At 32.8% G+C, this 26657-nt stretch overlaps 1 protein-coding gene across 1 annotated transcript in view; it reads right to left on the bottom strand.

Annotated features, from left to right (window-relative positions):
• The window catches only part of LOC138327328 (E3 ubiquitin-protein ligase rnf213-alpha-like), a 70204-nt gene that overhangs the window by 27162 nt on the left and 16385 nt on the right, over positions 1-26657 (bottom strand). Inside the window, exons 22-40 of the mRNA XM_069273341.1 lie at positions 25065-25178; positions 24693-24846; positions 19349-19636; positions 18555-19132; positions 18264-18414; positions 17603-17820; positions 16871-17023; positions 15303-15482; positions 14629-15091; positions 10872-10947; positions 10270-10406; positions 9239-9319; positions 8279-8391; positions 7639-7786; positions 5976-6120; positions 2038-2245; positions 1390-1536; positions 1047-1134; positions 482-602 (exon numbers count right to left, since the gene is read on the bottom strand). Of these exons, the coding sequence (XP_069129442.1) occupies positions 482-602; positions 1047-1134; positions 1390-1536; positions 2038-2245; positions 5976-6120; positions 7639-7786; positions 8279-8391; positions 9239-9319; positions 10270-10406; positions 10872-10947; positions 14629-15091; positions 15303-15482; positions 16871-17023; positions 17603-17820; positions 18264-18414; positions 18555-19132; positions 19349-19636; positions 24693-24846; positions 25065-25178 (3563 nt within the window). The remainder of the gene's footprint in view (positions 1-481; positions 603-1046; positions 1135-1389; positions 1537-2037; positions 2246-5975; positions 6121-7638; positions 7787-8278; positions 8392-9238; positions 9320-10269; positions 10407-10871; positions 10948-14628; positions 15092-15302; positions 15483-16870; positions 17024-17602; positions 17821-18263; positions 18415-18554; positions 19133-19348; positions 19637-24692; positions 24847-25064; positions 25179-26657) is intronic.

Genomic DNA, 26657 nt, shown 5'->3' with positions numbered 1-26657 from the left:
TCACGTTTTAAGCACAATGACTACGTTACATACTGTACGCTTTCCAACAGCAGTTTTTTTGGATACCCTAAGAGTTGAATAACACCACCTATTGTTTAAGAAACATTCCTTTGATTAATCAAATCGGCAATTTGTTAAATTACGGTAACTTATATTTAAATGTACTTGTATGTATTTAGAGGTTATGTTATTATTCAATAATTCTGACATAAAAAACCACTATGGTGTTAAGCGATGACTGACTCCTACCTTCCTATCATACATGTATATCGTTTAGGATATAACTGAGATAATTTTTAATGTAAGGTAAACTAGAAAGGTTGTTACTGCTATTGTATATGTCCCTTCCCGTATTGAAGTGAAACGGTGTGCATATGGTCGTCATTTTAACGCTTTCAGGAATATTCTTCCAATCGGAACTGATCAAACACTATATTCTTATCAACGGATAATAACAAGTAATTATCGTCAATTGACTTACCCTAAAAAGGTTTCAATGCAGTTTTCCATAGATGGCCTCTCCGAATGATCTCTGAGGTGATCATATGGAACTTGATATGTTTCTGAACGATATATTTCGTCACAGAATCCAATCCCATTTCCTATAAAAATACACAATAAAATAATTATTCATTCATATATTTGTTTGAGGTAACGTGCTTGATCTTATGCTTCTATTTAAATCACTACGGTTCATTTTTAGAAACACCGAATCAATATTCCTATTGTGGCGTCACACTCAAGTCGCTATAACGATTGTGACGTCATAATACCGCGACGCCGAGTTCTTGTGGAAGATGTAGTCGAGCCATGCTTCATGCATTTTTAATTACTTAGCACGAAGCAAACATTTAAAACATAATAATCATATCTAATATAAAAATTAAGGACCTTTGATTCGCACCATGTTGTGTTATAACGCTCTGGTGGGATATCAAATAATGACCTCGGGCTAAGCTTTGGTCATTATTTAATTCTACCAAGGCCTTATCACTTCATATGGAAATTAGCAAAGGTCTAAAACTGATATATATGTGTGCACATACCTTTCTCTTTCCTCTGCTGAAGATATTCTGTTGGTGATAAGCATCTTATCGCCGGTAAAATGCTCAATATAGTGTGAACATGTCCAGCCTAAACATATTATTAATGTATATATATAACAAAACTCTTATATCAGTGGTCAAAAACTTAGACTCTGCAGGAAATAATAAAAAAAATCATTATTATATTTTTTTTACATTTACCATTTAAAGTGAAGCTGTATTGATACATAGAGATAGCATCGTGTTTTTATCTCTAAAATGGAAACATACTAAATCCAACAAACAAACAAACGAGTAACAATTTACAGCTCTTGTACAATATTCTGGTATCAGAGCTACGTACCTTTCCGGATGTTTTAATGATAGACGATTCTAAACATTCCACTATAAAGGAATCTTTTTCAGAATTGAGCCACACAACACCAGATCGTGACGCCAGACAACCAACGATAACCAGTTGGAACAGAACATGATCCACACCATACTGCACCTAAACGTTGGTAAACACATTTGAAATTGCATCTGCGTATTCTGTATATTTGCACTTTACATGGTTATCTGCCCTTGTGGGTAGGTATTGATTGTAACGTCATGTGCGTAACGGCAAACTTTTCACATAAGACGATTTGAAATTTGAATTTCGCTTACAAACTAATAACGTCACAATGGATACATACCTGCAAGGTAGATAACTGTGTACTATGCAAAGAAGCATTTTATTCGAAAAATGTTTGGCAACTGATACATATAATTCAACGTATACAAAAGATATAGGGTTATCAAACCAATATCATCAAACATATATTATCACTTGTGTTTAATAACCTGAAGCGCATATAATGATTTCAGTATTCGACTTTAACTACAATACTAGACATTTGTAGCTTTCACAAAAGTTGTATCAAAAATTGATAACTCATTTTGATCGAAAATACAAATTGCATTTCGATCCATAAATAATAATTGACCCTGAGTATATATATTCCATTACCGTCGGCGCTATATCGACGTGAAGAAGGAGGTTATCAAGGCTGCCAGTATGTTCCTCTAACAGACACATCACTTGTTCTCTATCAATAGTTCGGTCCTGCATTGGGATTCCTACAGAGCGCATGTCCACTCCGCACTTCAACATTTTATTCTTAAAGTGGGTTTTACCTTCCCCTGCCCGCTTGGACATTATGATACAGACTTTTGCCCTGAATAAAAAACGCGTTTTACGTGAAAACTCGAAACAAAACAGAAACTAGTAATTTCATGATTGCCTTTTTGTATCGGTGACTGTCAAATTATACTTATTTTATAGTTCTATCTAAGATATTGTACGATACAATCACATGTCTACACAGTTTCTTCTATAACTGTATACCCCACAAATTACAAATAACCACAAATATATACTTTATATTGCTACTTAAAGCTGACAATACAAGTTAAAACATTTGTGTTGCGATGCAATATATTCTTCATTTGTTTTGTAGATTTACCGTGCATATCATTCATCGTGTCTAAGGAAAATGTCGGTCCTTTAATGACACCTAGTTACCAGCAATGGTATTGCTATGTATAAATAGGACCGTCGTGATTACATTTCATCACTGAGAGGGACACAGTAAAACACGCGCTTGAAAACTCAACGCAAAATAAAAGTGCAATCAGGCTCGTGTTGTAGTGTTTTTAGTTTAAGCGTATTTTATTGTAAATTGACATATTTACAATGACACATAAATAGTTACAATTGCTTTAAATACATATAAAGTTAGATAATGAATATATATATATATATATATATATATATAATATATATATAAGAGAGAGAGAGAGAGAGAGAGAGAGAGAGAGAGAGAGAGAGAGAGAGAGAGAGGGGGGGGGGGGGGTGGGGAGAGGGAGGGAGGGAAAGAGTGGGGGAGAGCATTACATTTTATTATGGATGGGCAAAAATAAATATATATAATGTGCAAAATAATACAAGCAACAATGGTATATAATCAATAAAGCATATTCTATTTGGCAAGTCACAATGGTTACAATACTGATTTCTCAAAACCTGTTGCTGCCCTTTATAAAATGTTGAACACATACGGATAGTTCCGAATTAGTATTTGATGATAGTTCTTGACTATCAAATAGCAGTAAGTCAAGATCTAAGGGAATATTCAAATTTAAATTACTTAATTTCTGAACTAAAATGTTTCTTTCTATATTAAAACGGACACACTTAAAGAAAAAGTTATAGGCATTCTCACATAAATATCCACACAAACAACTCGGAGTTTCTGCAAGGTTAACTCGAAATAAATAATAATTTAAGGAACTACACTGGTGCCTGAGCTTAGCATGAATAATATCATTTTGGGGTCGACGATGCCAAAGAAAGGAGGGGAGGAGATATGGTTAATATGTTTCAGAGAATTTTTGAAAACGGTAATGGAAGCTGACGATCTGACAGAATTGTCTAGGGAGTTCCAACAACGAAGTGTTGGCGGTTAAAATGAAGATGAAGTTGACAATAATCTATAATATGGGATTCTATGATTATTTACATTTCTCAATAGATATCTGACATTATCTTGAACAGTAGAAGGAAGTAGGGAAGAAAGATATTCTGGAGTTTGATCGTTATGCATCTTATACAAAAGTTGAAGGTTTCTTCTCTTTCTTCTATCCGATAACATTTCTAAACCAGATTCAAATTGTAAGGCATGAACACTTGCATAAGACTGAAAACCCGTGACAATTCTTGCAGCTTCGCGTTGAGCTTTTTCAATTTTTTCAGCTTCTATAATAGTACAAACATCCCACAATTCACAAGCATACTCTAAGATTGGTAAAATAAAAGTAAATTCTCAAGAGAGCATCTCTTCTTAAAGATGCTCCACCGCTGACAAATGGTATTTTTTCACTATTAAAAACAGGAGCAGACGATTTAGTATTTTTCTTCAGTTACAAAAGTTACTTACTTTACACCATTACCACCAATGAAAAGTTTGAGCTTCTAATTTTACTTCAAGTTAAAAACTATGAAAAATAATTAAATGCATCCCGAAAAAAATCCGTACCACTATATCCTATATGAAATGAACTACTGAATGCGCATGTACCAAAGGCAAAATAGATTATTTCATATTATTTTTTGTGTTAATTAGACTATTATATACACGATTAAACACCAATTATTGTTCAAATGATGAATATCATTTTTGGTTTGTCGGCGGTGGAGCATCTTTAACATAAATTTCAATTTTCTCATATCATTTATGTTCTTCATAACTGAAGAGTATATAGCTTCGACATGGTCCCCCATTTTACACTAGAGTTCAAAGTTACACCCAAATGTTTATGACTATCCGTAAAGTAATCAACCAGGTTTTGGCCCACGTATTAAGAGCTTCAAGATCTCTATTTAGGGTAGACAGACGAGATGCGGAATAAAAAATATCGGCTATATCATTTATGTAAATAAAAAATAACAGTGGTCCTAAGACAGAACCTTGCGAAACTCCGGCATCAATAGAGTTCAATTTTGAAACGGATTCATTTATACAAACCATTTGCTACCTTTGATTTATGTAGTCCTTTAACCAAACGATCAGTTCACCACCAATTCCATATGAATTTAATTTTATCAATACACCTTTATGCCAAACACGATCAAAGGATTAAGAAATATCACAAAATACAATACACAATAATTGATATACAGTGGAGTGACCTGGCAAAAAACCCGACTGGTATTTATAAAACATGGAGTTATCGAGAAAATAGTTATAGATATGTTTAAAAATGAGACGTTCAAAAACTTTACCGACAGTTTACAATAGAGAAATTGGACGATAGTTCGATGGAGAGTGCTAATAACCCTTTTTAAATAATGGCAGAACTTTTGCTAGTTTCCATGACCTGGGGTATACACCAGTAGTTAGTGACATATTTTTTGTTGTTGTTTTTTTTGGTTTTTTGTTGTTGTTTTTTTCTCAAAGAAAATATTTATTCAATAGACATATATAAATAACATTATGTTCCTTTCACAGAAGGACTTGCACACAAATTTCCATATTTAAATAGATTATTCTAATCTTGAACACAAACTTTCACCGCTTTCACATTATTTACAGATATATTCATCATTTATTCATCATTACCTCTCAATCATTCATATCCATTTCAAATAATTAATTTACATTGTGTATATATACAGGTAGTTAATATTGCCATCAAATATGTCAGGTAAGGGGAGACAACTCTAATATAAAAAAAAACAGGTAGAAGGGAGACTACTCCGTATCACCTTTTCTGACATTACATTGATATAAATGCTTTCTTACTTTAAATAATTTTAGTGGTACACATATTGTGTAATGTTATTTGTTAACATGTACTTTCTTTTTTTTCCCTTTTTTTAACATTTTGCAAACCATCTAATCAATCCATAATTAGTTTTAAGGAGTGTGAAAAACACATTAGTATTACAATTGATATCAACAACAAGGGGAGCTAACTCTCACATATACTTGAATGATAAAAGAGTAATTATAAATACATGAAGTTCTTAAATCACAGTTTTTGAAATAAACTTCGTTAGTGACATATTAAATAATATTTCAAGTGGTTTACAAATAGTGTTACAAACTTTCTTTAACATACTGTGTTCATGTGCGCGTGCGGTGTTGAAATGTAAACCGGTTTGTCAAGACTGTCCTTTTTATACCAGGCTATTCCATCGCTTGTAACTAGGTGCCCTTTAAAGCAAAATTCCGCCAATCTCCTTAAAAGCGATGGCCCATATGCAAAGGCTATTTGCAAACCATTAAAAAGAATATGATTTTATCTCAAAAATAATTGCAGTATCAGCTCTAAGTTTTGTTGCAAAGTATGAATGATGTTCCTTAAACTGTTCTTTTTAACTAATGATAATGGTTATTATTTTACCGTCCTGTAGATTGCAGTTTCATCCTCATGTAATCTTTGATTTCTGTAGAAAGTATACCAAGGCGCCTCTGATACTTCTCCAATGTTGCAGCTAGCACAGACTTGTTTTCATTCTCTTTACTGCTAAATATGACAAGCTGGCAATCTACGAAATATGAATGGGTTACAAAATAAATACATTAAACTATCCAGGCAAAAACAACCTATTCAAATAGCTGGTGTCCAGAAATGTTTCCTTTTAAAGCATTTGGTTTTTATATAACGAATCTATCAAGAAGGGAAGGAAAGTACTGTATTTATTTTTTCACTTTTTGTCATTTGTTTTTCATTTTTACACTCAGAGGTGGAGAATTTGACTGCGGCAAGCAAATCATTTCCTTACTTCTTCGTTTCTTTCATTTTTTTAAATAATAGAATTATCTTTATAAGTGCGTAATTTGCATAACACTCACACACACGCACACACCCTCACACACCCACACCCACACACACAACCACACACACACACAGCCACACACATACACACTCACACTCACACGCACACACACATGCATACCTTTTTCCATAACTTTCTCTTTTTTCTCATCATTGTGCTTCACAATAATTTGTTTTCTTTTTAATCGCTTTCATGTCTAATACATTATTGCTATTGTTCTGTTCAATTATACATTTACATATATGGTAGTGTTACCAAACTAAAACAATTAAATGCTGATAAAAAATCATACCAGTTACCTATTGACTGATCTATGATACCCAGAGCTAGGTGTCAGTGTTGGACATATCAACTCTATCCACATCTACGTAAGAAGTAAGTACAATTGACCAGTCTCTGCACTGAACCAAACATCATTCCAAACTTTGTATGAATGCGTTTAGCATTCTCGATTTGTGTTGTTTCGGTGTCATGTTTTCGAATTTGAATACTTACATAACATTTACTGGTTTTTTTCTGTTCACTCATGTAATATACTTTATAATCATATAAGATGTGTTTGAGTTTTTTCACATTGATACTTAAACCTAATTCTTTTTATCATATAATCAAGCATCTTGATCAAATTTGATAAAACTATCACGATAAGATGAATAGTATTTGATTAAACGGATGATTATTTTCCTGGTCAATAGCAACAAATTATATTGTGAAAGTTATGATCTTTTCAAAGAATTTTTAAATGAAATCATTGCTAACATTATCAAAAAATAGTGTGTATGATAATGATGACAGATTTATCGTCACTGGTTTGAAGACCATATCATGTGATCACAGACCGAAGGCATTTAATCCGATTTATGTGTTTGTAATCAGTGCTGCATGGATAGTGCAAATGGTCGACTTCTTCACTGATTAAAGGTATTTTTGGCTTTATACAAATGCATTTACGGATATCAGTGCCTAAAACGAATATGTGGATAAGAGCTTAAAATAAATGTACTCATTTTTCCGTTTACCCAAATTATTTTTTTTCGTTTTATTCTGCCTAAAAATATACACGTATATATACATTTGTTATCTTATTCGACTCCTAACATAATTATGTATCTGTATATAGTAACACCATCGCACTAATATATGGCAATAATTCAATTATGCTTTCAGTTCTTCTATAAGTTTTATTGCAAATGACAGATATTCATATGACTAAAAATGATTACTTACCATTTTTGTTGTTGGCTTTAAGCAACTTGAGAAAATGATCTGCTTCACAAGCAACATCAATGCTAAGTTGATCTGCATGCATCATCACAAATATATTCTTTTGGTCTATCGGAGTTTGCTGCAGAGACCTTCTGAGAAATGCTTCGACCTAGAAATATATTATGTTAATAAGGATTAGCAGCAAGGATGAGAAGCAGTCATATGCATGTTATCGTAGCTGCAAGGTAAAATCTCAAATTCTGGATGTTGAGTACATGCATATAAATGTAATGGATATTAATTTATTTCATGTATAAAAGGTTATATCACAATCATTGATTAACATTATTATAGAGTTTGTTTAATTTATAATAACACTACATCTCAAACAGTCTAAAACAGAACAAACTAGATCCATACATATGTAAATTTTATATGCAAGATCGTAATGTCTTCTATTCTTTATTTCAATTCATTAGTTAGAATTTTTGTATTCTGGCGAAAACTGAGAAGAATACATAAAATTTAACTATGCACTAAAAGTCCTATATGAATAAAAACATTGCTATACGCTACACACCATATCCAGATATAGCTAAATCTAAATATATGTAAGCAACGTCATATCGTTCTATTTTCTATTAAAAGAATTATGACTTACTTCATCAGCGGATGTTTCACTTGTACACATAAGAATTTCCTCTGGCCTTGGAAGTGGTGTATTTTTGTTTTTATCCAACATATAAACCGTCAATGTAGCATTGATGATATCCGCTGTAATTTATTACATTAAAATTAAGCATTGTTTAATTACAAAATCAGCAACTAGACTGTAATAAACGATGAATGCAATCAAGTTTATCATTGAATGAAGTAACCATTTACACCAGAGCCGACATTGCTAATCCTGAAATAAATTTATTATAAAACTTATTTAAGGATGCAATCTTCTGAGGTTTCAGTCCCGTTGAAGTCTCGTTTCGACATAAATCAAAGACGTTTTGAGATTTACAAATAAAATCTATCAATATCCGTAGCAGGTTGCCAGGGGCAAATTTTGTCAAAAAATTACATGTCTATTCTTAGTAGATATTTTTTTTTAGAAATGATCCATTTGGTGGCCTTAAGTAGAGCCAAAGTTTTACCAGTTTTTGCTTAAATAGGTTTTTTTTAAATGATCACCACGCAAGTATTTTTAGCTTTATCGAACTAATTTTTGCTTTAAATCTTTATTAGGTTCGTAGTAATTACAATATAAAGCATCAATGTGTGACATGATACAACTTTGCCACTTTATTTTTACATTTAATGGCAATTTGAGTACTTTTATTTTTTAATCTAAAATATTGAAAAATAACAAATATTTAAATGGGACAAAAAAGTAAACAAACGGACCCCCATTTTCTGCCTGATTTAGAAAGAGCAACCTGTTCCCTATTGATATGCAAAATATTTCCAAAAGTTTAATACCCAACCTTTTTCTGTAAAGGGTTGAATATGGCTACAATGTCTGAAAATGGTGCATTTTTAGCGCAAAATTAAGGCGTAGGGGTACCATATGTCGTTATTCTGATCAACCCATGACATACCAGCAAATGATGTATTGATGAATTGATATTACCTTCGGGACAGACAATCAGGTTCGGTTCGTCTTTCCTGAGTGGCTCTGGTAGGGTTCTGTTTACGATTTTGTCTCGTGGAACTGCAAAGAAAAGTGTTCCAAGTTATCAATTACGATAGTGGCGTTATAATAGCAAAAAGTTCAAATAAATAATTTCATGAATAATTTAGATTAAATTTGAAATTGCTTGTGGTGCATTATCAACTAAAATATCAATGCATAAAACACATATAGCAAACAAAACAATATACAAATGACAGAACATTAATCCACACGACATCATTGTTTTTGTTATCCTTTTTATAATAGTTATCAGAAGAACACATACACAGAATAGAATGTGACACCCTGGAGTCGTTAAGTGGTCGGGGAAGAATCCACGGCAGTTTTTTGTCTTTGGTTAGTTCACAATATATCCTTTACATTATCAAAAAAATACAACTGACCACAGGTAAATAAAATGTAGCACTAACTTCTCATTGCGAGATCCTGCAAACATTCACCGAGACGTCTGAAGTCAAGGAAATCGCTTGATAGCTTCGTCAAACTCTTCATATAAACGGTCCAGACGGAATGAAATGTGGAAGCCATTACGTCAATGGGGTTCTGTTTACGATTTTGTCTCGTGGAACTGCAAAGAAAAGTGTTCCAAGTTATCAATTACGATAGTGGCGTTATAATAGCAAAAAGTTCAAATAAAATAATTTCATGAATAATTTAGATTAAATTTGAAATTGCTTGTGGTGCATTATCAACTAAAATATCAATGCATATAAAACACATATAGCAAACAAAACAATTATAAAATGACAGAACATTAATCCACACGACATCATTGTTTTTTGTTATCCTTTTTATAATAGTTATCAGAAAGAAATACATACACAGAATAGAATTGTGACACCCTGGAGTCGTTAAGTGGTCGGGGAAGAATCCACGGCAGTTTTTTGTCTTTGGTTAGTTCACAATATATCCTTTACATTATCAAAAAAATACAACTGACCCACAGGTAAATAAAATGTAGCACTAACTTCTCATTGCAAGATCCTGCAAACATTCACCGAGACGTCTGAAGTCAAGGAAATCGCTTGATAGCTTCGTCAAACTCTTCATATAAACGGTCCAGACGGAATGAAATGTGGAAGCCATTACGTCAATGTTGGCAGTGCTGAAATAATAATAAATCCAACACTTTAGATATCATTTGAAATACATTTCTATAACCAATTGTGTAGGTGATTATAAAACAGCAAAGTGGATAAACCATCATAGGGACTATCATTTTTATCTTGCGATTATCTAAAATGTCTTCGGACATTTTTTCACGAAATAAATATTTTGATTTAATGCTGTAAAGCACATTTTTATGCAATTCAATAACTTTGTCTTGTTAAAACATAACTGCCAAAATAACAGAGAAAATTTTGATTTACTACCAATTTGTTCATCTGTTATGGTTTAATTCAAGATTCAGAAGCGAGGTTTTAAAATATATCATTCAACCACCATTTTAGATAACTTAGGCAACCACATAAAGCAATCAGTAATGCTCTTCGTAAAACATGATACTCTGACAACGATATCTTTACGCTTGTAAATTCCCGAAGCTCTGAAAAATCATATTTTAAATCACCTTTCTGAAGCAGCCGTGGCCTCCTGTACGGTGTTGATAATTAAATTCATCATCGACTCCCGTTCTTGTTGGTATCCTATAAAACAATATTAAGAACGATACTTATTTCTTATTGAAATTGTTTCCACTACACACATTTGTTGTTATTGATTTCTTCATCTAAATATTAGGAGAACAGATATAAAAGTATCAAAATATAAGAAGAACAGATATAAAATTATCAAAATATATGAGGAACAGACATAAAGTTATCGGAATATTAGAAGAACAGACACAAAATTATCGAAATATTAAAAGAACAGATATAAAGTTGTCGGAATATTAGAAGAACAGATATAAAATTATCGGAATAACTCAACAAAATAAAGTTATCGAAATATTAGAGGAACAGACATAAAGTTATCGGAACATTAGAAGATCTAATATAAAATTATCGAAATATTAAAAAGAACAGAAATAAAGTTATCGAAATATTAGAAGAATAGACATAAAATTATCGAAATATTAGAAGAACAGACATAAAGTTATCGAAATATTAGAAGAACAGACATAAAATTATCGAAATATTAGAAGAAGAACAGATATAAACGTTATCGGAATATTAGAAGAACAGATATGAAATTATCGAAATATTAGAGGAATAGATATAAAGTTTTTGCAATATTAGAAGACTAGATATAAAATTATCGAAATATTAGAAGAACAGATATAAAGTTATCGAAATATTAGAAGAAAAGATATAAAGTTTTCGGAATATTAGAATAACAGATATAAAGTTATCGGAATATAAGAAGATCAGATATAAAATTATCGAAATATTACAAGAACAGATATAAAATAATCGAAATTTAGAAGAACAGATATAAAGTTTTCGGAATGTTAGAAGAACAGATATGAAATTATCGAAATATTAGAGGAATAGATATAAAGTTTTTGCAATATTAGAAGACTAGATATAAAATTATCGAAATATTAGAAGAACAAATATAAAGTTATCGAAATATTAGAAGAAAAGATATAAAGTTTTCGGAATATTAGAATAACAGATATAAAGTTATCGGAATATAAGAAGATCAGATATAAAATTATCGAAATATTACAAGAACAGATATAAAATAATCGAAATTAAGAAGAACAGATATAAAGTTTTCGGAATGTTAGAAGATCAGATATAAAGTTATCGGAATATTAGAAGAACAGATATGAAATTGTCGGAATATTAGAAGAACAGACATAAAGTTATCGGAATATTAGAAGAACAGACACAAAATTATCGGAATGTTAGAAGATCAGATATAAAGTTATCGGAATATTAGAAGAATAGATATAAAGTTATCGGAATATTAGAAGGACAGCTATAAAGTTATCGGAATATTAGAAGAATAGATATAAATTTCTCGAAATATTAGAAGAACAGATATAAAGTTGTCGGAATATTAGAAGAACAGATATGAAATTATCGAAATATTAGAGGAATATATATAAAATAATCGAAATTTAGAAGAACAGATATAAAGTTTTCGGAATGTTAGAAGATCAGATATAAAGTTATCGGAATATTAGAAGAACAGATATAAAATTGTCGGAATATTAGAAGAACAGACATAAAGTTATCGGAATATTAGAAGAACAGACACAAAATTATCGGAATGTTAGAAGATCAGATATAAAGTTATCGGAATATTAGAAGAATAGATATAAAGTTATCGGAATATTAGAAGAATAGATATAAAGTTATCGGAATATTAGAAGAACAGACAAAAATTATCGGAATGTTAGAAGATCAGATATAAAGTTATCGGAATATTAGAAGATCAGATATAAAGTTATCGGAATGTTAGAAGATCAGATTTAAAGTTATCGGAATATTAGAAGAATAGATATAAAGTTTTCGGAATATTAGAATAACAGATATAAAGTTATCGGAATATTAGAAGAATAGATATAAAGTTATCGGAATATTAGAAGAACAGATATAAAATTGTCGGAATATTAGAAGAACAGACATAAAGTTATTGGAATATTAGAAGAACAGACACAAAATTATCGGAATGTTAGAAGATCAGATATATAAAGTTATCGGAATATTAGAAGAATAGATATAAAGTTATCGGAATATTAGAAGAATAGATATAAAGTTATCGGAATATTAGAAGAACAGACATAAAATTATCGGAATGTTAGAAGATCAGATATAAAGTTATCGGAATATTAGAAGATCAGATATAAAGTTATCGGAATGTTAGAAGATCAGATTTAAGTTATCGGAATATTAGAAGATAGATAAAAGTTTCGAATATTAGAAACAGATATAAAGTTTCGGAATATTAGAAGAATAGATATAAAGTTATCGAAATATTAGAGATCAGATATAAAGTTTCGGAATATTAGAAGATAGATATAAAGTTATCGGAATTTAGAAGAAAGACAAAATTATCGGAATATTAGAAAACAGACACAAATTATCGGAATGTTAGAAGATCAGATATAAAGTCGGAATATTAGAAGAATAGATATAAAGTTATCGGAATATTAGAAGAACAGATATAAAGTTATCGGAATATTAGAAGAAAGATAAATATCGGAATGTTAGAAGATCAGATATAAAGTTATCGGAATATTAGAAGATCAGATATAAAGTTATCGGAATGTTAGAAGATCAGATTTAAAGTTATCGGAATATTAGAAGGATAGATATAAAGTTTTCGGAATATTAGAATAACGATATAAAGTTATCGGAATATTAGAAGAATAGATATAAAGTTATCGGAATATTAGAAGAACAGATATAAAATTGTCGGAATATTAGAAGAACAGACATAAAGTTATCGGAATATTAGAAGAACAGACACAAAATTATCGGAATGTTAGAAGATCAGATATAAAGTTATCGGAATATTAGAAGAATAGATATAAAGTTATCGGAATATTAGAAGAATAGATATAAAGTTATCGGAATATTAGAAGAACAGACATAAAATTATCGGAATGTTAGAAGATCAGATATAAAGTTATCGGAATATTAGAAGATCAGATATAAAGTTATCGGAATATTAGAAGAATAGATATAAAGTTATCGAAATATTAGAAGAACAGATATAAAGTTGTCGGAATATTAGAATAACAGATATAAAGTTATCGGAATATTAGAAGAATAGATATAAAGTTATCGAAATATTAGAAGAACAGATATAAAGTTGTCGGAATATTAGAAGAACAGATATAAAGTTTTCGGAATATTAGAAGATAATATAAAGTTATCGGAATAACACAACAAATATAAAGTTATCGGAATATTAGAAGAAGATGAAAAAGAGTCATTCATCTATCTTTTATCTATCTTTTAACACTATAATATCATCGAGTTGCTTTACTTTAAATAGTTTGTTAAGTGGAGAAAATCTATGAATTTGGAATCACATGTAAGCAAATAATCAAGTGACAAGATAAAACCCTGTAATAAAACTGCACATAAATTTTTGTTTCCGATGTGTCACTGGGGAGTGGGTTATGCCAAAAATAAACAGCGAAGTGTCCTGAAATGGTCGAAATAACTTTTATTTTCAATATGCCATTGAGATCGAATCCCTTAGCTTAGAAAGGATATTCGTTTATAACAACATCAAGAAGTCGTCTATAAAAATGAAGTAAAACTTTGTAGGGAATTCCGTGTTAAATGGTTTCTAAGAACAAAATATTTTTATTATACTTATCTGTCCTAAAAAATAATGATTTGAGCTACATTTGAATAAATTACCTAGTCCCGGCATGGACGAATGTTGACGTGTCTTTACAAGAGCCCGCGCCATTTGCTCCTGTGAGCATCCCGGTAAAACAAGCGATAGTAATAATATCACCTTTTTATCTAACTTCTTACTGGTGGGGGCAGCGTTCATTTTCTGAAGCAAAATTAATTGCTTGTTTGTGAAGTAATTCAAAAAGTAAAAGTCTTTTCTTGCTTGACTTAGTTCATCCTTCCATTCCTCTAAACATGTCTCGAAAGCTGTCGCTAGGCATTTGATATGTTCTGTAATATCAATTGTTGCATGGTCCAGTACGTAGACAGTTAAAGACGCTGCTTGATCATACCAAGATATTTTGCAGACTTCCGTGCCTTCTGTATCGCCATGAACAGCTACATCCATTTGGCGGAAAAACGTACATCCAAGTTCCCTGAGTTGGATATAGACCATACCAAGCCTCCTTAAGCTGTCAAAAATCTGCAACAGTTGTATATTACTCAATCATAGAACACGATACTTAGATTTGGACACTTACATTTAATTCACATACACATTTAACATTAGCAATAATGAATACTTGAGAAAAAGAAGAAAACAATGTCGAAATTCATATTAGAAATATGGTTTAGCAATCTTCAAGGTAAATTATATATCTATTAAACTAAAACATGATCTAATCAAGCCTTACCATGGTGAACTTTTCTATGATTTCTTCTTTTGACATGACATTCCTTATGTTTGGATCATCTAAATCCTCAGAATTTCCAGCTAACATTAGCCGATTCTGGATATCTTTCAATTCATCAAAAGTGAATTTCATAATTCCACCTTTTCTTTCAACATCTATTCTTATGACGGTCTGAAGTCCCTGTATAATGAAAAAAACCCAACAATTACCGACTTATCTTAAAGCTAACATTTCCAGTACAACTCCATGCAATCGAGATAGAAAAACAAGAAAGTATCAGGAATGAGTTAGGAGAAACCCGGGGGCCCGCTTGTCAAATCCAACGAAACAGTATAGTCTAGAAGACTAAGCAAGCTTCTGTACGCAGAGGGGCGAAAATTGGATAAACCGTTTTTCTAAAAAAGGGGGATTTAGAACGCCGTGTCACGAGAATGCAATGGTTATTACGGAAGTGAACAGGAAAATTCGTGTGTCATGGTGTTTACAGATGCGATCACTCGGTATAGATAGATATTGGAAAACCGTAATATTTTACGATGAACGTTAAGTTGAGTTGTGTTTGAGGATGCTTTGATGGTGTGGACACTCTTTGTCTGATTAATGGAAATAAAAATGCCCAAAATTATATAATTCTCAGTTATGGTTAGTTACAGCTCGTCATTTCAGCCACGAACTATATCGTTTCCAAGACAGTAATACCCGCTTACATCGGGTTCAAGACAAGTGTAATAATACAACTCTAAACAACATTCCAACTATCATATGGCCAGCAGAGTCTCCTGACAGCAACATCAATGAAGATTTATGGCATCGTATTAAATACAAATTGAAATATTCGCAATGTTGACGAGTTGTTTACAGCTAACTTTGACTTCTTTCACGCTGAATACATTCAGGACTTTATATATTTATTCCACGTCGTTAATTGGATGTAATAAGTCCAAAGGCACATTCTCTAACTCAAAGTAAATGTGATTTATTTGCTTCACATTAGCTTTTTTCCATCCGCCATCTTGGTTGGATGTTCGTTATTTTCTTAGCACGGCACTGTGCGTGTGTTCAGTCTAACTACTAACTTTCCACAAGATGACTTTTGAAACCTGATAGTAATGGTTTATCTACGTAAAATGGTTTATAAATCTTTAGTAAATGCTTTGTAACTTGCTTTGTCAGCTTTAAATTAAAAAATCTTCTTTTCATCTAAATCATTTAAATTCAAACTAAACCATGAAGAATAGACGAACATATGAACATATTACACTATATTGAATATCGTTATAAACTAGTGTAAATAAAAGGTCAAATCTCAGTCTTTCAACTTCGTTGCAGAGTTATCTTTCCTTGTGGGTGTATGTATGGTGATATCATTTGTTTGTGGGCGTGATGTTAAACTTTCTTCAGAGAAAACGGCATTAACTTTGCCCACAAAACAATAACGTTACAATGGTACTTTCCCGCAAGGGAGTTAACTCTGTAATATGCATACACTCAATGAAAGTATTAATGAAATAGAAGTTTTGTGATTTTATCCATTTAAGGAATTCATATGTTTAGACAGGAAATAGTACCATTGTATTGTCTTCGTCTCCAATGTCATAACCAACGTAGCAGGTTCCAAATCTGACAATGTGGCGTGCTTGTCTCAAGGATTTCTTTGTAGATGTTGTATGTTGGGTTTTGTGTATATTCTTCAGCTTAGAAAGACCTGCTTGTGTCTCGTCCTGTTAATGAATATAGATAATGAAAAACCATGTATGACATTCGATACTGGATTTAACTTTTCCTTCATTGCTCTAGGATTCAAAATGAGTTAAGTAACCGACGAGTATTCCTATGAAATTCGTTTTTTTATGTAACGTGCTAATAATTACATATTGCAATCAGTGTGTCATAATTTCTTCTATTCACAACTAAATGTATACACACTAAGACAAAAAGTTTAACTGGTACATAGAGTAACGTAAGGTATGATTTTCACTTATGTTTTGATATGTAAATAGTTTAACTGGTACATAGAGTACGTAAGGTATGATTTTTAATTTTGTTTGATATCAAAATGCCTTGATCTTAATATTCTACATTTGCATATTACTGAGTTATCTGCCCTTGCGGGTAGGTATTTATTGTGACGTCATTGCGAGCGAGACGTAATAGTTTTTGGAGCAAACGACGTGAATTACGCTCACAAAAACACACGACGTCACAATGGATTCCTACCCGCAAGGGAACTAACTAACTAATATGCTAAGACGAAATATATACAATCATATTAACATAATGGGTAGTATTTGCAAACTTACAAGTTTCTTGTGTAAGTCCGGATCGTTTAATAATGCTACTGCAACATCCCATAGTCTTTCAACAAAATCAGCTGCTGCACAGTCAATTGGCATGAAGATGAGTCGCGAGTAGCCTAGGGCTGCGGAATGGAAATTGCGAATCACTGCTATGTCCAGATCGCTTTCACCGACAGCAATAAGTGCAAGATCAACAAACGTCTTGATGTCATTTTGGCCGCCTATGGGATATCAAACAAAACATGGAGTCAGTGAACGTCATAAATAATGACATCTTAATTCCTGCTTCGAATAAGAATTCTGAAGTGCCGTCATGAACCGTCAGCAATGCTGGTCAATAACTGTGAATTATAACTTTGCAGTATCATTATCTTGAACTGGGCATCATAACCATTACATGCCTTAAATATGGTTTTGCTTGTGATTTCAGTTCATAGACGTCTTAGGCGTCTTTGCTTATTTTACACATGTTTGTTGATCTCATCCATGAAACGTAAAACGAAATTTCGATAGGCCTGATGTCGTAATGTCGAGGAACACATGGAAAATATCTTTTTAATCCTTTTATTTTTGCTATCTTGTAGTCATTTTATTCTATTGTGAAGTTTAAGAGTACATACTGACATTTGTCACAAACAGAGTTACAAATTGGTGAAATACAAACCTTTCATATTTTCTCTTAACCATTGTACAAGGCTTCGGCATTTATTGAAAGATTCCAGACACATGTTCATTTCGGATGGGAGAGACGCCAGCACTTTACTCATTTCTATCATTTGTCTATCAACTAGTCCTAATGCGATTCCTGTATTCTCCTGATAAAATATTGGAAAAAAAGTTTTCTTATTCATTTCACTAACATCGAGTTAATATTTTCAAAATTTTAGATATATTGCTAGTATTAATTACATTTAGATATTATTTATGCGTTCAAAATTGTTATTCTATGTCTTACCATCCCAGTCGCTATGCTGGAAAAATCCCCTGTAAGCTGGAACGTTTCTTTGACCTTTAGGATACTTTTAGCGATTTTGGCACTACTCTCAATTTCAAGTACGTCGCTGACAGCAGCAAGTCTTGTTTCAATGACTTCACCGAGTCGAAGATCTGGAAGTTCGTGATCTAAAATAGACAAATCTGTGCGAAGCATATCTGTAAGAATGTTTTTATCCCGACTTTGTATCCCAGTTGCTGTTGTTATCTGTTCCAAACTAATATCACCGGATTTGAAAGACCGTCCAAATGCACTCCAAGTGTCAAACGCTGGTTTCCACACTATGGTCTTCAAGTCATTCCATGACACAGTGACACGGGTATATTGGAAGGTATCATTACTTGAGGAAGTCTTGTTTTTTTGTTCACTCCATATTTTTCTGAAGCTCCGACTCTTCATGCAACGTGATATACGATCAATGTCTTCTATGCTTATACCAAGATCCGAAAACAAAGACTGTTGTTTTTCACTAAGGTTTGCGATTGTTGTGTCGGCGTTGTCGCAGAGACTTAAATAATCACGGATTGCTGCTTCTTCCTCTAAACCAAAAATAAACCATCGGTGTGACGTTTGAAACAATCATCAATCGTTAAAATGTGATATAATTTTATAACTTTATATTCGATAAATGACAAAATGAGCAGTTTAAACTGCTTTGTGCATTAATGTACTTAGCGTTTGTATTAAAATTATCCAGAAGACACGTACACATAATATAGAAAAAGATATTCAACTAGGTAAGAAAGAATACGTACGAATTTCTTCATCGATGGTATTCAAAAAACATGCAAGGCTCTCACATATGACTTTAGATTTGGCTATAAATTGATAACCGTTCTGCAATATCTCTTGAACGGCCAAAGGCTGGAAACCAAGAACCATGACGAACATCTCAAGTGTGTTTTGCTTATTTCGAATGATGTTGTAATCGATGATAAGCGTATCTCCAGTAAGTAGACGGTCAATAAAGGATCCCAATTCTGACCTGACGTCCTCTAAAATCTTCATTGCTTTTACTGTTAAATCCGTCGCTTTGCCTTTCACTGAATATGGAAATAAAATTTATGACGTTTTACACTGAAAGTATACGTGTAGTTAGAAAATTAAACACGTGTGATATGAACACCTGTCATACAATGACTTGGAAAAGTGAACTGCGCAAAACCTGATTTGCCATTCAAACAATAGCTCTGTTTCGGGTTGTGTCCGGATTTAATTGGTTCCGACTTTATGCACGCCAGAAGTCACGTGATTTTAAAAAGGTCTAGGCATGCTTACTTCCGGCTTCGGTAGCAACTGCGAAGCGAGGAGACAGTCAGTTGACAGTATGCCGCCGAAAAGGCATTTATGCGTTGTGTCATGGTGTAATTGGGACAGGGGGAAACTTAGACGGTATGTTTTTTTTATGCAAGGTGTTATTTATTTTCGCTCTCAGACGCTGAAAAGAACCTAAAACATTGACTGGCCCCTACCAGATCGATCATGATTTCATTACCTGCTAACCTGTTATGACTGAGGAAAAGCTACAAATGTACATCGTCGCTTAAATTTCGTCTACGGCAAATGGACATGATCATTCGGCATCACTTTTTGACAGAAATGGTTATTGGAAAGACGTACAGCGTCAATTTATTTCAAAACGACAGGTAATGGTGATCATTGTGTATGTAACAAGTTTTTAAATACATGTAACAGTTACATGTACATATACTTTTGGTTGTGTCTACTACTCCAATGTGACGCATTGTATCAGTTAAATACTTAGATGTAGAACTTGTGTCAGAATTACTGAAACAATGAATATTTGAAAAAAAATATTTTACACTAACGTATACTACAATAAGCGCGTGACAGATAATCACAAACTGTTTGTGTTTTTTAATGCCTACTGTCAAAATGTTAGTCTGGACCAATTTAAAATTATAATTCTTTCATGGTCATTGGTTTTTTTCCAAATCCAATTAAAATTTAGATAATAAATTGTAACAGGAGAGGAGACAATGTAGCAACCAAACCGGGGTCCCAACCCTTGACCTCCGAATACTAGCCGAAGGCTCTACCACTGAGCTACCTGGTCACCGATGATCGACCAAGTCCAATCCTGATACAAAACTATAGTTGGAAATGATGTCATTCTCATTTAGTGTATTTCATTTAAAGTAACTCATTCTGTATTTATTTTCATAGAGGAATCTGTCTATAGATCCTGGACCATCCCTCCATAAAGAAACTGCCATCTTTTAGCTAATGATACTGACAGTGTACTTTGCCATCCATTTGTCTGCTGATTTATCTTGGTCACTCATGCTTTATGAGGAAAGGTATGGAGCGAACCACATCTTAATCAGCTTCAGATTATGTTTATTTCTCTCATATCTACACGTGTAATACTGGCTGGTCTCTCATACCTACACGTGTAATACTGGCTGGTCTCTCATATCTACATGTGTAATACTGGCTGGTCTCTCATATCTACACGTGTAATACTGGCTGGTCTCTCATATCTGCACGTGTAATACTGGCTGGTCTCTCATATCTACACGTGTAATACTGGCTGGTCTAGGGCAATACAATCATATGTCGCCTTAGGCTGTATTGCATGGCTACCCATGTAATTAAGCCTCATGACGTCACAGCTTGAAAAATTTTATTATTTTTTGGTTAAGATTTTAACAATATTTTTCATTGTTGGATTTACTTTAAAAGATAGAAACAACAGGAATTTAGTTGAAAATATTTCAAAATTGCGAAAAATCATAGCAATAAAATTGCAATAAAACGTTGAGGTATGGGAGAAAAATACTCTTTCATACGTGGATATGAAGGATAGGGATGATATACCGTCGGGTAGAATATCCCTATCCTTCATATCCACATATGATAGAGTCTTATAATCTTACAGGTACATGAACTTGAGCTTAAATATGCTAAATGGCCATTGTTCATGCAAATATTGAAAGTTGGCAAGGTTATGGTATTCATATATTAATAATTTTAAAGATATCAGTGTTCTGTATAAAAATGTAAAAATAACATCATAAAAAGACAATATTGTAAATATTACATGTTATGCAACATCAACTGAATCATCAGCTTGATTCATAGTAGATGATGATACAGTTATGTCCTAAGATCATAGCTACATTATGTAATGTCATATCAGACACACCAGCTGATGTTTGGGTTCTGCTGCAAGAGAGTTATTCCTATTGCAGATACTTGATTTGTTTGTTTGTGGCTAATATATCTGGAACAGAAGCTACAGAGCACATGAACACTCCTTTAGGAGATTTGATTGTGGACAGGGTCACCAGGATAGATGAAAGTGTGATGCAGTACACAGGGATATCATCCAAGTACCCGATGTTTGGTTTGTTTATTTCTATGTGTTTGAAGAATATTCATTCTTATCATTATTTATATTCATTGTAAAACTTACAATCTTGTTATAATGAGCTTCACATGTCCATACACATAGACCTCCATGTGTTATGAATCAAAAGCATACATCATACATAGACAAAGTGCATGGTTCATCATCCTCATAACTCCAAGGGTTCCAATCACTTACGATCTCTACACCCCTTGACTATCTCATCGTAAATCTGGAGTCAACAGACCTATACAGGTTATTGTGCCCTTTGATGCACACCAAAATAGCCGTGTTACGGTGCACTGTGGTTGACTGTATGGCTTTGAAGTTGGGCGTCGCTCTCTATGTAGTCTTCAGAAATTTTGTGACCTGTGATCGGTTCAGATTTTCCCCTCTGAGCTGCCTTGAGTTTTACTATTAGTCCAGGGGTGTACAATTGAACAATATGAGCTGTTTAGGAAATCTGAAAGTCTTCCTATCATTTTGCTGGTAATATAATCTTTATTTTAAGTTTTAATTTGTTTGCAAATGCTAATGCTACATATTGTGTTTTATGACAGGAATACATAAAGGTAGACTCCAAAAAGCTGAAAAGTAGCTCAACAAGGAAGCTGTCACTCTTGAGTGGAATTCATCATTACTCTGGCAAAGTTCTATTTTGCGTTGCTGAAAAATATTCCTTGCTGATATTTCTAATAACATTTTATTCAAAATCACATAAGTTGATTAACAATTATTAACTTTATGTTTGTTATTTGCATTCCATTACTGAAGTGTGTGTCATCTTAACCAGTACCTCAAATTATCTACTCAGACTTTTACATCTGCCAAAAACAAAATGCATCCTTCATTGTACACACATTATTCTTTAATGAAAAGGAAAGATTGCCCTCAGCACAAAATTGAACTGGTAGTGTATATAATTATGAAAAACTAATATCAAAGCTTCGATCAACATAACTCCATTTGCTAACAGGTATGCATGTATTAGAAGCTTTGAAACATATACACAGTGAATGTATTGAGAGAGGGGGAAAAGCAAATGCAATGTACGATATTTTGATATACACCATTTCAAGAAATTTACTTGGAAATTCCATATCAATAAATGGATATTAATACATAATGAAAAATTATATGAGATACATAATAGGAATGGGGAAATTGCAATTTGAAAATAGTTGATTAATTGTAAACATTCTAGATGATAAGATGTACTTCAAGAGATTCAATGTTGCATGTATAATTTGTAATTAATACAAAAAAAATCCAATCTAAAAAGAAGAAAAATGGCTGGTATCTATTTTTTACAATTTAAAGTACTCCGGCTTTCCTCCAACAACAAACCTGGCATGGCCTTACTTGACCCTGGTTGTTTATAAACTAATAAACCCATGTGAGCTTCATCTAACCCCTATCTTGCCGTTTATAATATGCTTGGTCTTATTTGTAATGATCGATAGATTTTAGAAAAAATCTTTGTTTATAATAATAAATTTGCAACTTTATAAAATTAACTGCAGTAGATCAAACAGGCGTGTTTTATTTTACTCCAACAATGTTAGATGTAAAGCACGACGAGACACTTTTGATCATTACGTCGGGGGTTGGTATTGCCCACCAGAAGTTTTTCAATGTCGACGTCTAATATTATTGGATTACTTGTATTTATGTTGTTCTGCCCATTTATGACAAAAAGTTAACCAATGAATTGTGATTACACTATGCTACCAATTTAAATTCAACTCCAAGGGTTATGTCAAAATTAAAGCTAGAAACCAATATGATTACGGTGTATATAAAAATATTCTTGGATTCAACACAATACACAGTTCTGATAAAAGATGAAGCTTGGTGCATTGTATGGTTAGAAAAAAATGTTTACACGAGATCTGTCGGTAAATGTTTACATCTTTTATTAACGAACGGTTTTGGGTCAAAAACTTTTAATATGTTTGTTAGTCGAAAATAGCAGACGGCCGAAAATGGCGCTCTACCGACACGTACTCCCGTTTCTTGGACATGTAGACATGCAGTCTACCTGACGCAACACTTGTGAATATTCTGTGATGGTTCATTGACCTATACTCATGTCAGCAACAAACGTTCGTAAAATAGTTAAAGATGTCACAATAGTATTATATACATTTGGTGAAGTCAGATGTAAGGTCAGATGTAAGGTCACACTACACAGTCCTATCCAATTGTTATTTTGGTACATACTATATGTAATATATCTTTCCTGTTATTACTATTTTAATGCTGGGATCTACGATCCTTCAAACCAACAAGGATAAGAAATGTACAATCGGAATGATGAAAATGCCGCCTGCTACGTGGATGGCGGTGCAAACCGGAAGTGTAAGTTACATGCCTAGAGTTTCGTTTCCATAGACACCCTTTTCCATCTCCACACAGGAGTTTCCATTAACCCGAAACAGAGCTATTACTGGCACAAATATGAACAATAACGCCATATCATTAGAGACTGAGAACGATTTCTCTAACAAATCAGTGCATACGACAATCCTTTTCTGACTATTGAAAAGCTAGATAATGCACTCATGTTATCGATTCTAACGTTGCTCCAGAACTAATTTCATGCAAGGATGACAAACTATTGACATACACGTAAGTACCAGAAGAAGATATATACGAATAAATGTAATGCTTTACACTTTAAAGTGCTCCAATTTTGGGTTAGGAGGATAAACAAAAACTCATACCTAGCATTGTAAGTCCAGGAATGACGATATGCCAGTCCAACGCCGTCCGGTAGAGTGGACATCCGGGAGGTCGACTATTGTATCTCTTTTCTATGGTAGATGAATAAATTTTCAAAATTGAAGCTCCCCCTTTCCAAAAGTCCATGGTTGGGTCCTGTGAATTTCAAATAAATCAAATGGGATGCGGTATTGTAATCAGTTTTGATAACATCACCATCTGATAGACCAACCACTTTATATCTTTGTAATAAAACATTCATATCTAAGAAATTTCGTTCATACATACATATTGTTATATTTTAATTTTATTGAGTTTTATTTTACAAAAACAAAAAACAAAAAAAAAAACCAACATTGGTTTAATCTACATACTTCAGCGTATGCTTCCTCCATTTTTTCCTCCAGAAATTCCGTAAGCAAATCTTCCATTGCTGATATGTGCTTTCCAGTTTGACAATAATATCGTAAAACTGCACTGGGTTTTACCTGTAAATATACACCAGATATCATTTTAAGACTATAAAAGATAAATGTTAAGAAAAATGTAATCATTAACAACATAAACTGTTTGTTTCCATATTTCAAATTTTAGAATAATCAAAAACAGATATCTTATAAACCAAAAATTAAAAAACCTGAGGTTGAAAAAAAAATCTTAATTAAAAACCCGAATTCAAATTTTATTAAAATGTCTTAAAGGCCCAATATATGTAGCTTTTCATCATTTTTGTAATCACAAACATTTACAATGATCGAACATTGTACCATTGACCTAGAATAAAGAAAAAAGACGTGTATTATGACATTATTCCGTGCAGATAAACCTATGATATCGAACAGTCAAAAATCGTCTTGTAAACGTACCTGCCATCTTGAAACAGTCCCAATTGCAAAACCGACAATTACCGAAGCGTTTCGTATACAGGTCCATAGGGACCTGGCACACATATCTAACCAACAGTAATATATATATTATAGTATCAAGGGTATGAACTCTACGGTAGAGGAAAACGGAAATATTTTTTTAAATCATAGTTTTTTTTTTTAAAAGCGGACTCTACATATCAGTAACGCATATCTTACCTTAAAGAGAAATACTTGATACTATTATATATATATATATATATATACTGTTGGTTAGAAATTCGTGCCAGGTCCTTGTGTATAGGGACCGCAGAATCAAACCAAAAATAGATTCCTGGAAATCCCCTTTTGGGCACAAGATTTCATAGAGAGGTGAATGTTTCGGAGCCTGCAGATTGGGTATTCAGGGCGCATCAGTTTCAAATGTTTAATGTGTGGGTTGGGCAATACATGTAGATGTAAAATATGTAAAGAAATTTTAAAATTCTGTCAAGTGTGTGTCTGAAAGGGGGAGGTAATCAATATTGGAATTTCATGAATATTTTGGTCAATTTTTGGCGCGGAATTCAACATAAGATGGAACCCCCCACATAAAAGTTTAGCAAGATGGTAGATCTTTATTTCTTTTTATTCACAGGTATGCCAGAAGCCATTCTTCAAAATTAGTGACAGGTGACCAGACTTGAAACCTCCATTTAACCTGGACAGTGGCAAACGTTAATATATCGTACATAGCGAAATCATTTGGTTCTGCGGTCTCTATAGGCCTACATCCTGTACAGTCACTATAACATGCATCTGGTTTTCTCGTGCGAAGTCGATCGGGTCACGACAATTACTGAAGCGCTTCGTGTTACGTAATCTTTTCCGGAAATCGAGAGTTTCCGTGAACGAATCTTTTCGGTTTGTATTTATTGTGGGAAACATTAATAAACTTCACCGTTGGTGTTAGTAACATCTGACCTGGCTTAAGTCAACATTGTAGGCAGGAAGAACGTAATTTTCTTGTAAATGTTTGTGATTACAAAAAAACCTGAATACTTACGTATATTGTGCCTTTAATCACATTCAAGTTATGTCGCCAAGAACCGTCATTTAATT

This window comes from Argopecten irradians, chromosome 7 (genome assembly GCF_041381155.1).
Source record: "Argopecten irradians isolate NY chromosome 7, Ai_NY, whole genome shotgun sequence".
In the NCBI taxonomy this organism is placed as follows: Eukaryota; Metazoa; Mollusca; class Bivalvia; order Pectinida; family Pectinidae; genus Argopecten; species Argopecten irradians.
This window is presented reverse-complemented; position numbering and strand designations above follow the sequence as displayed.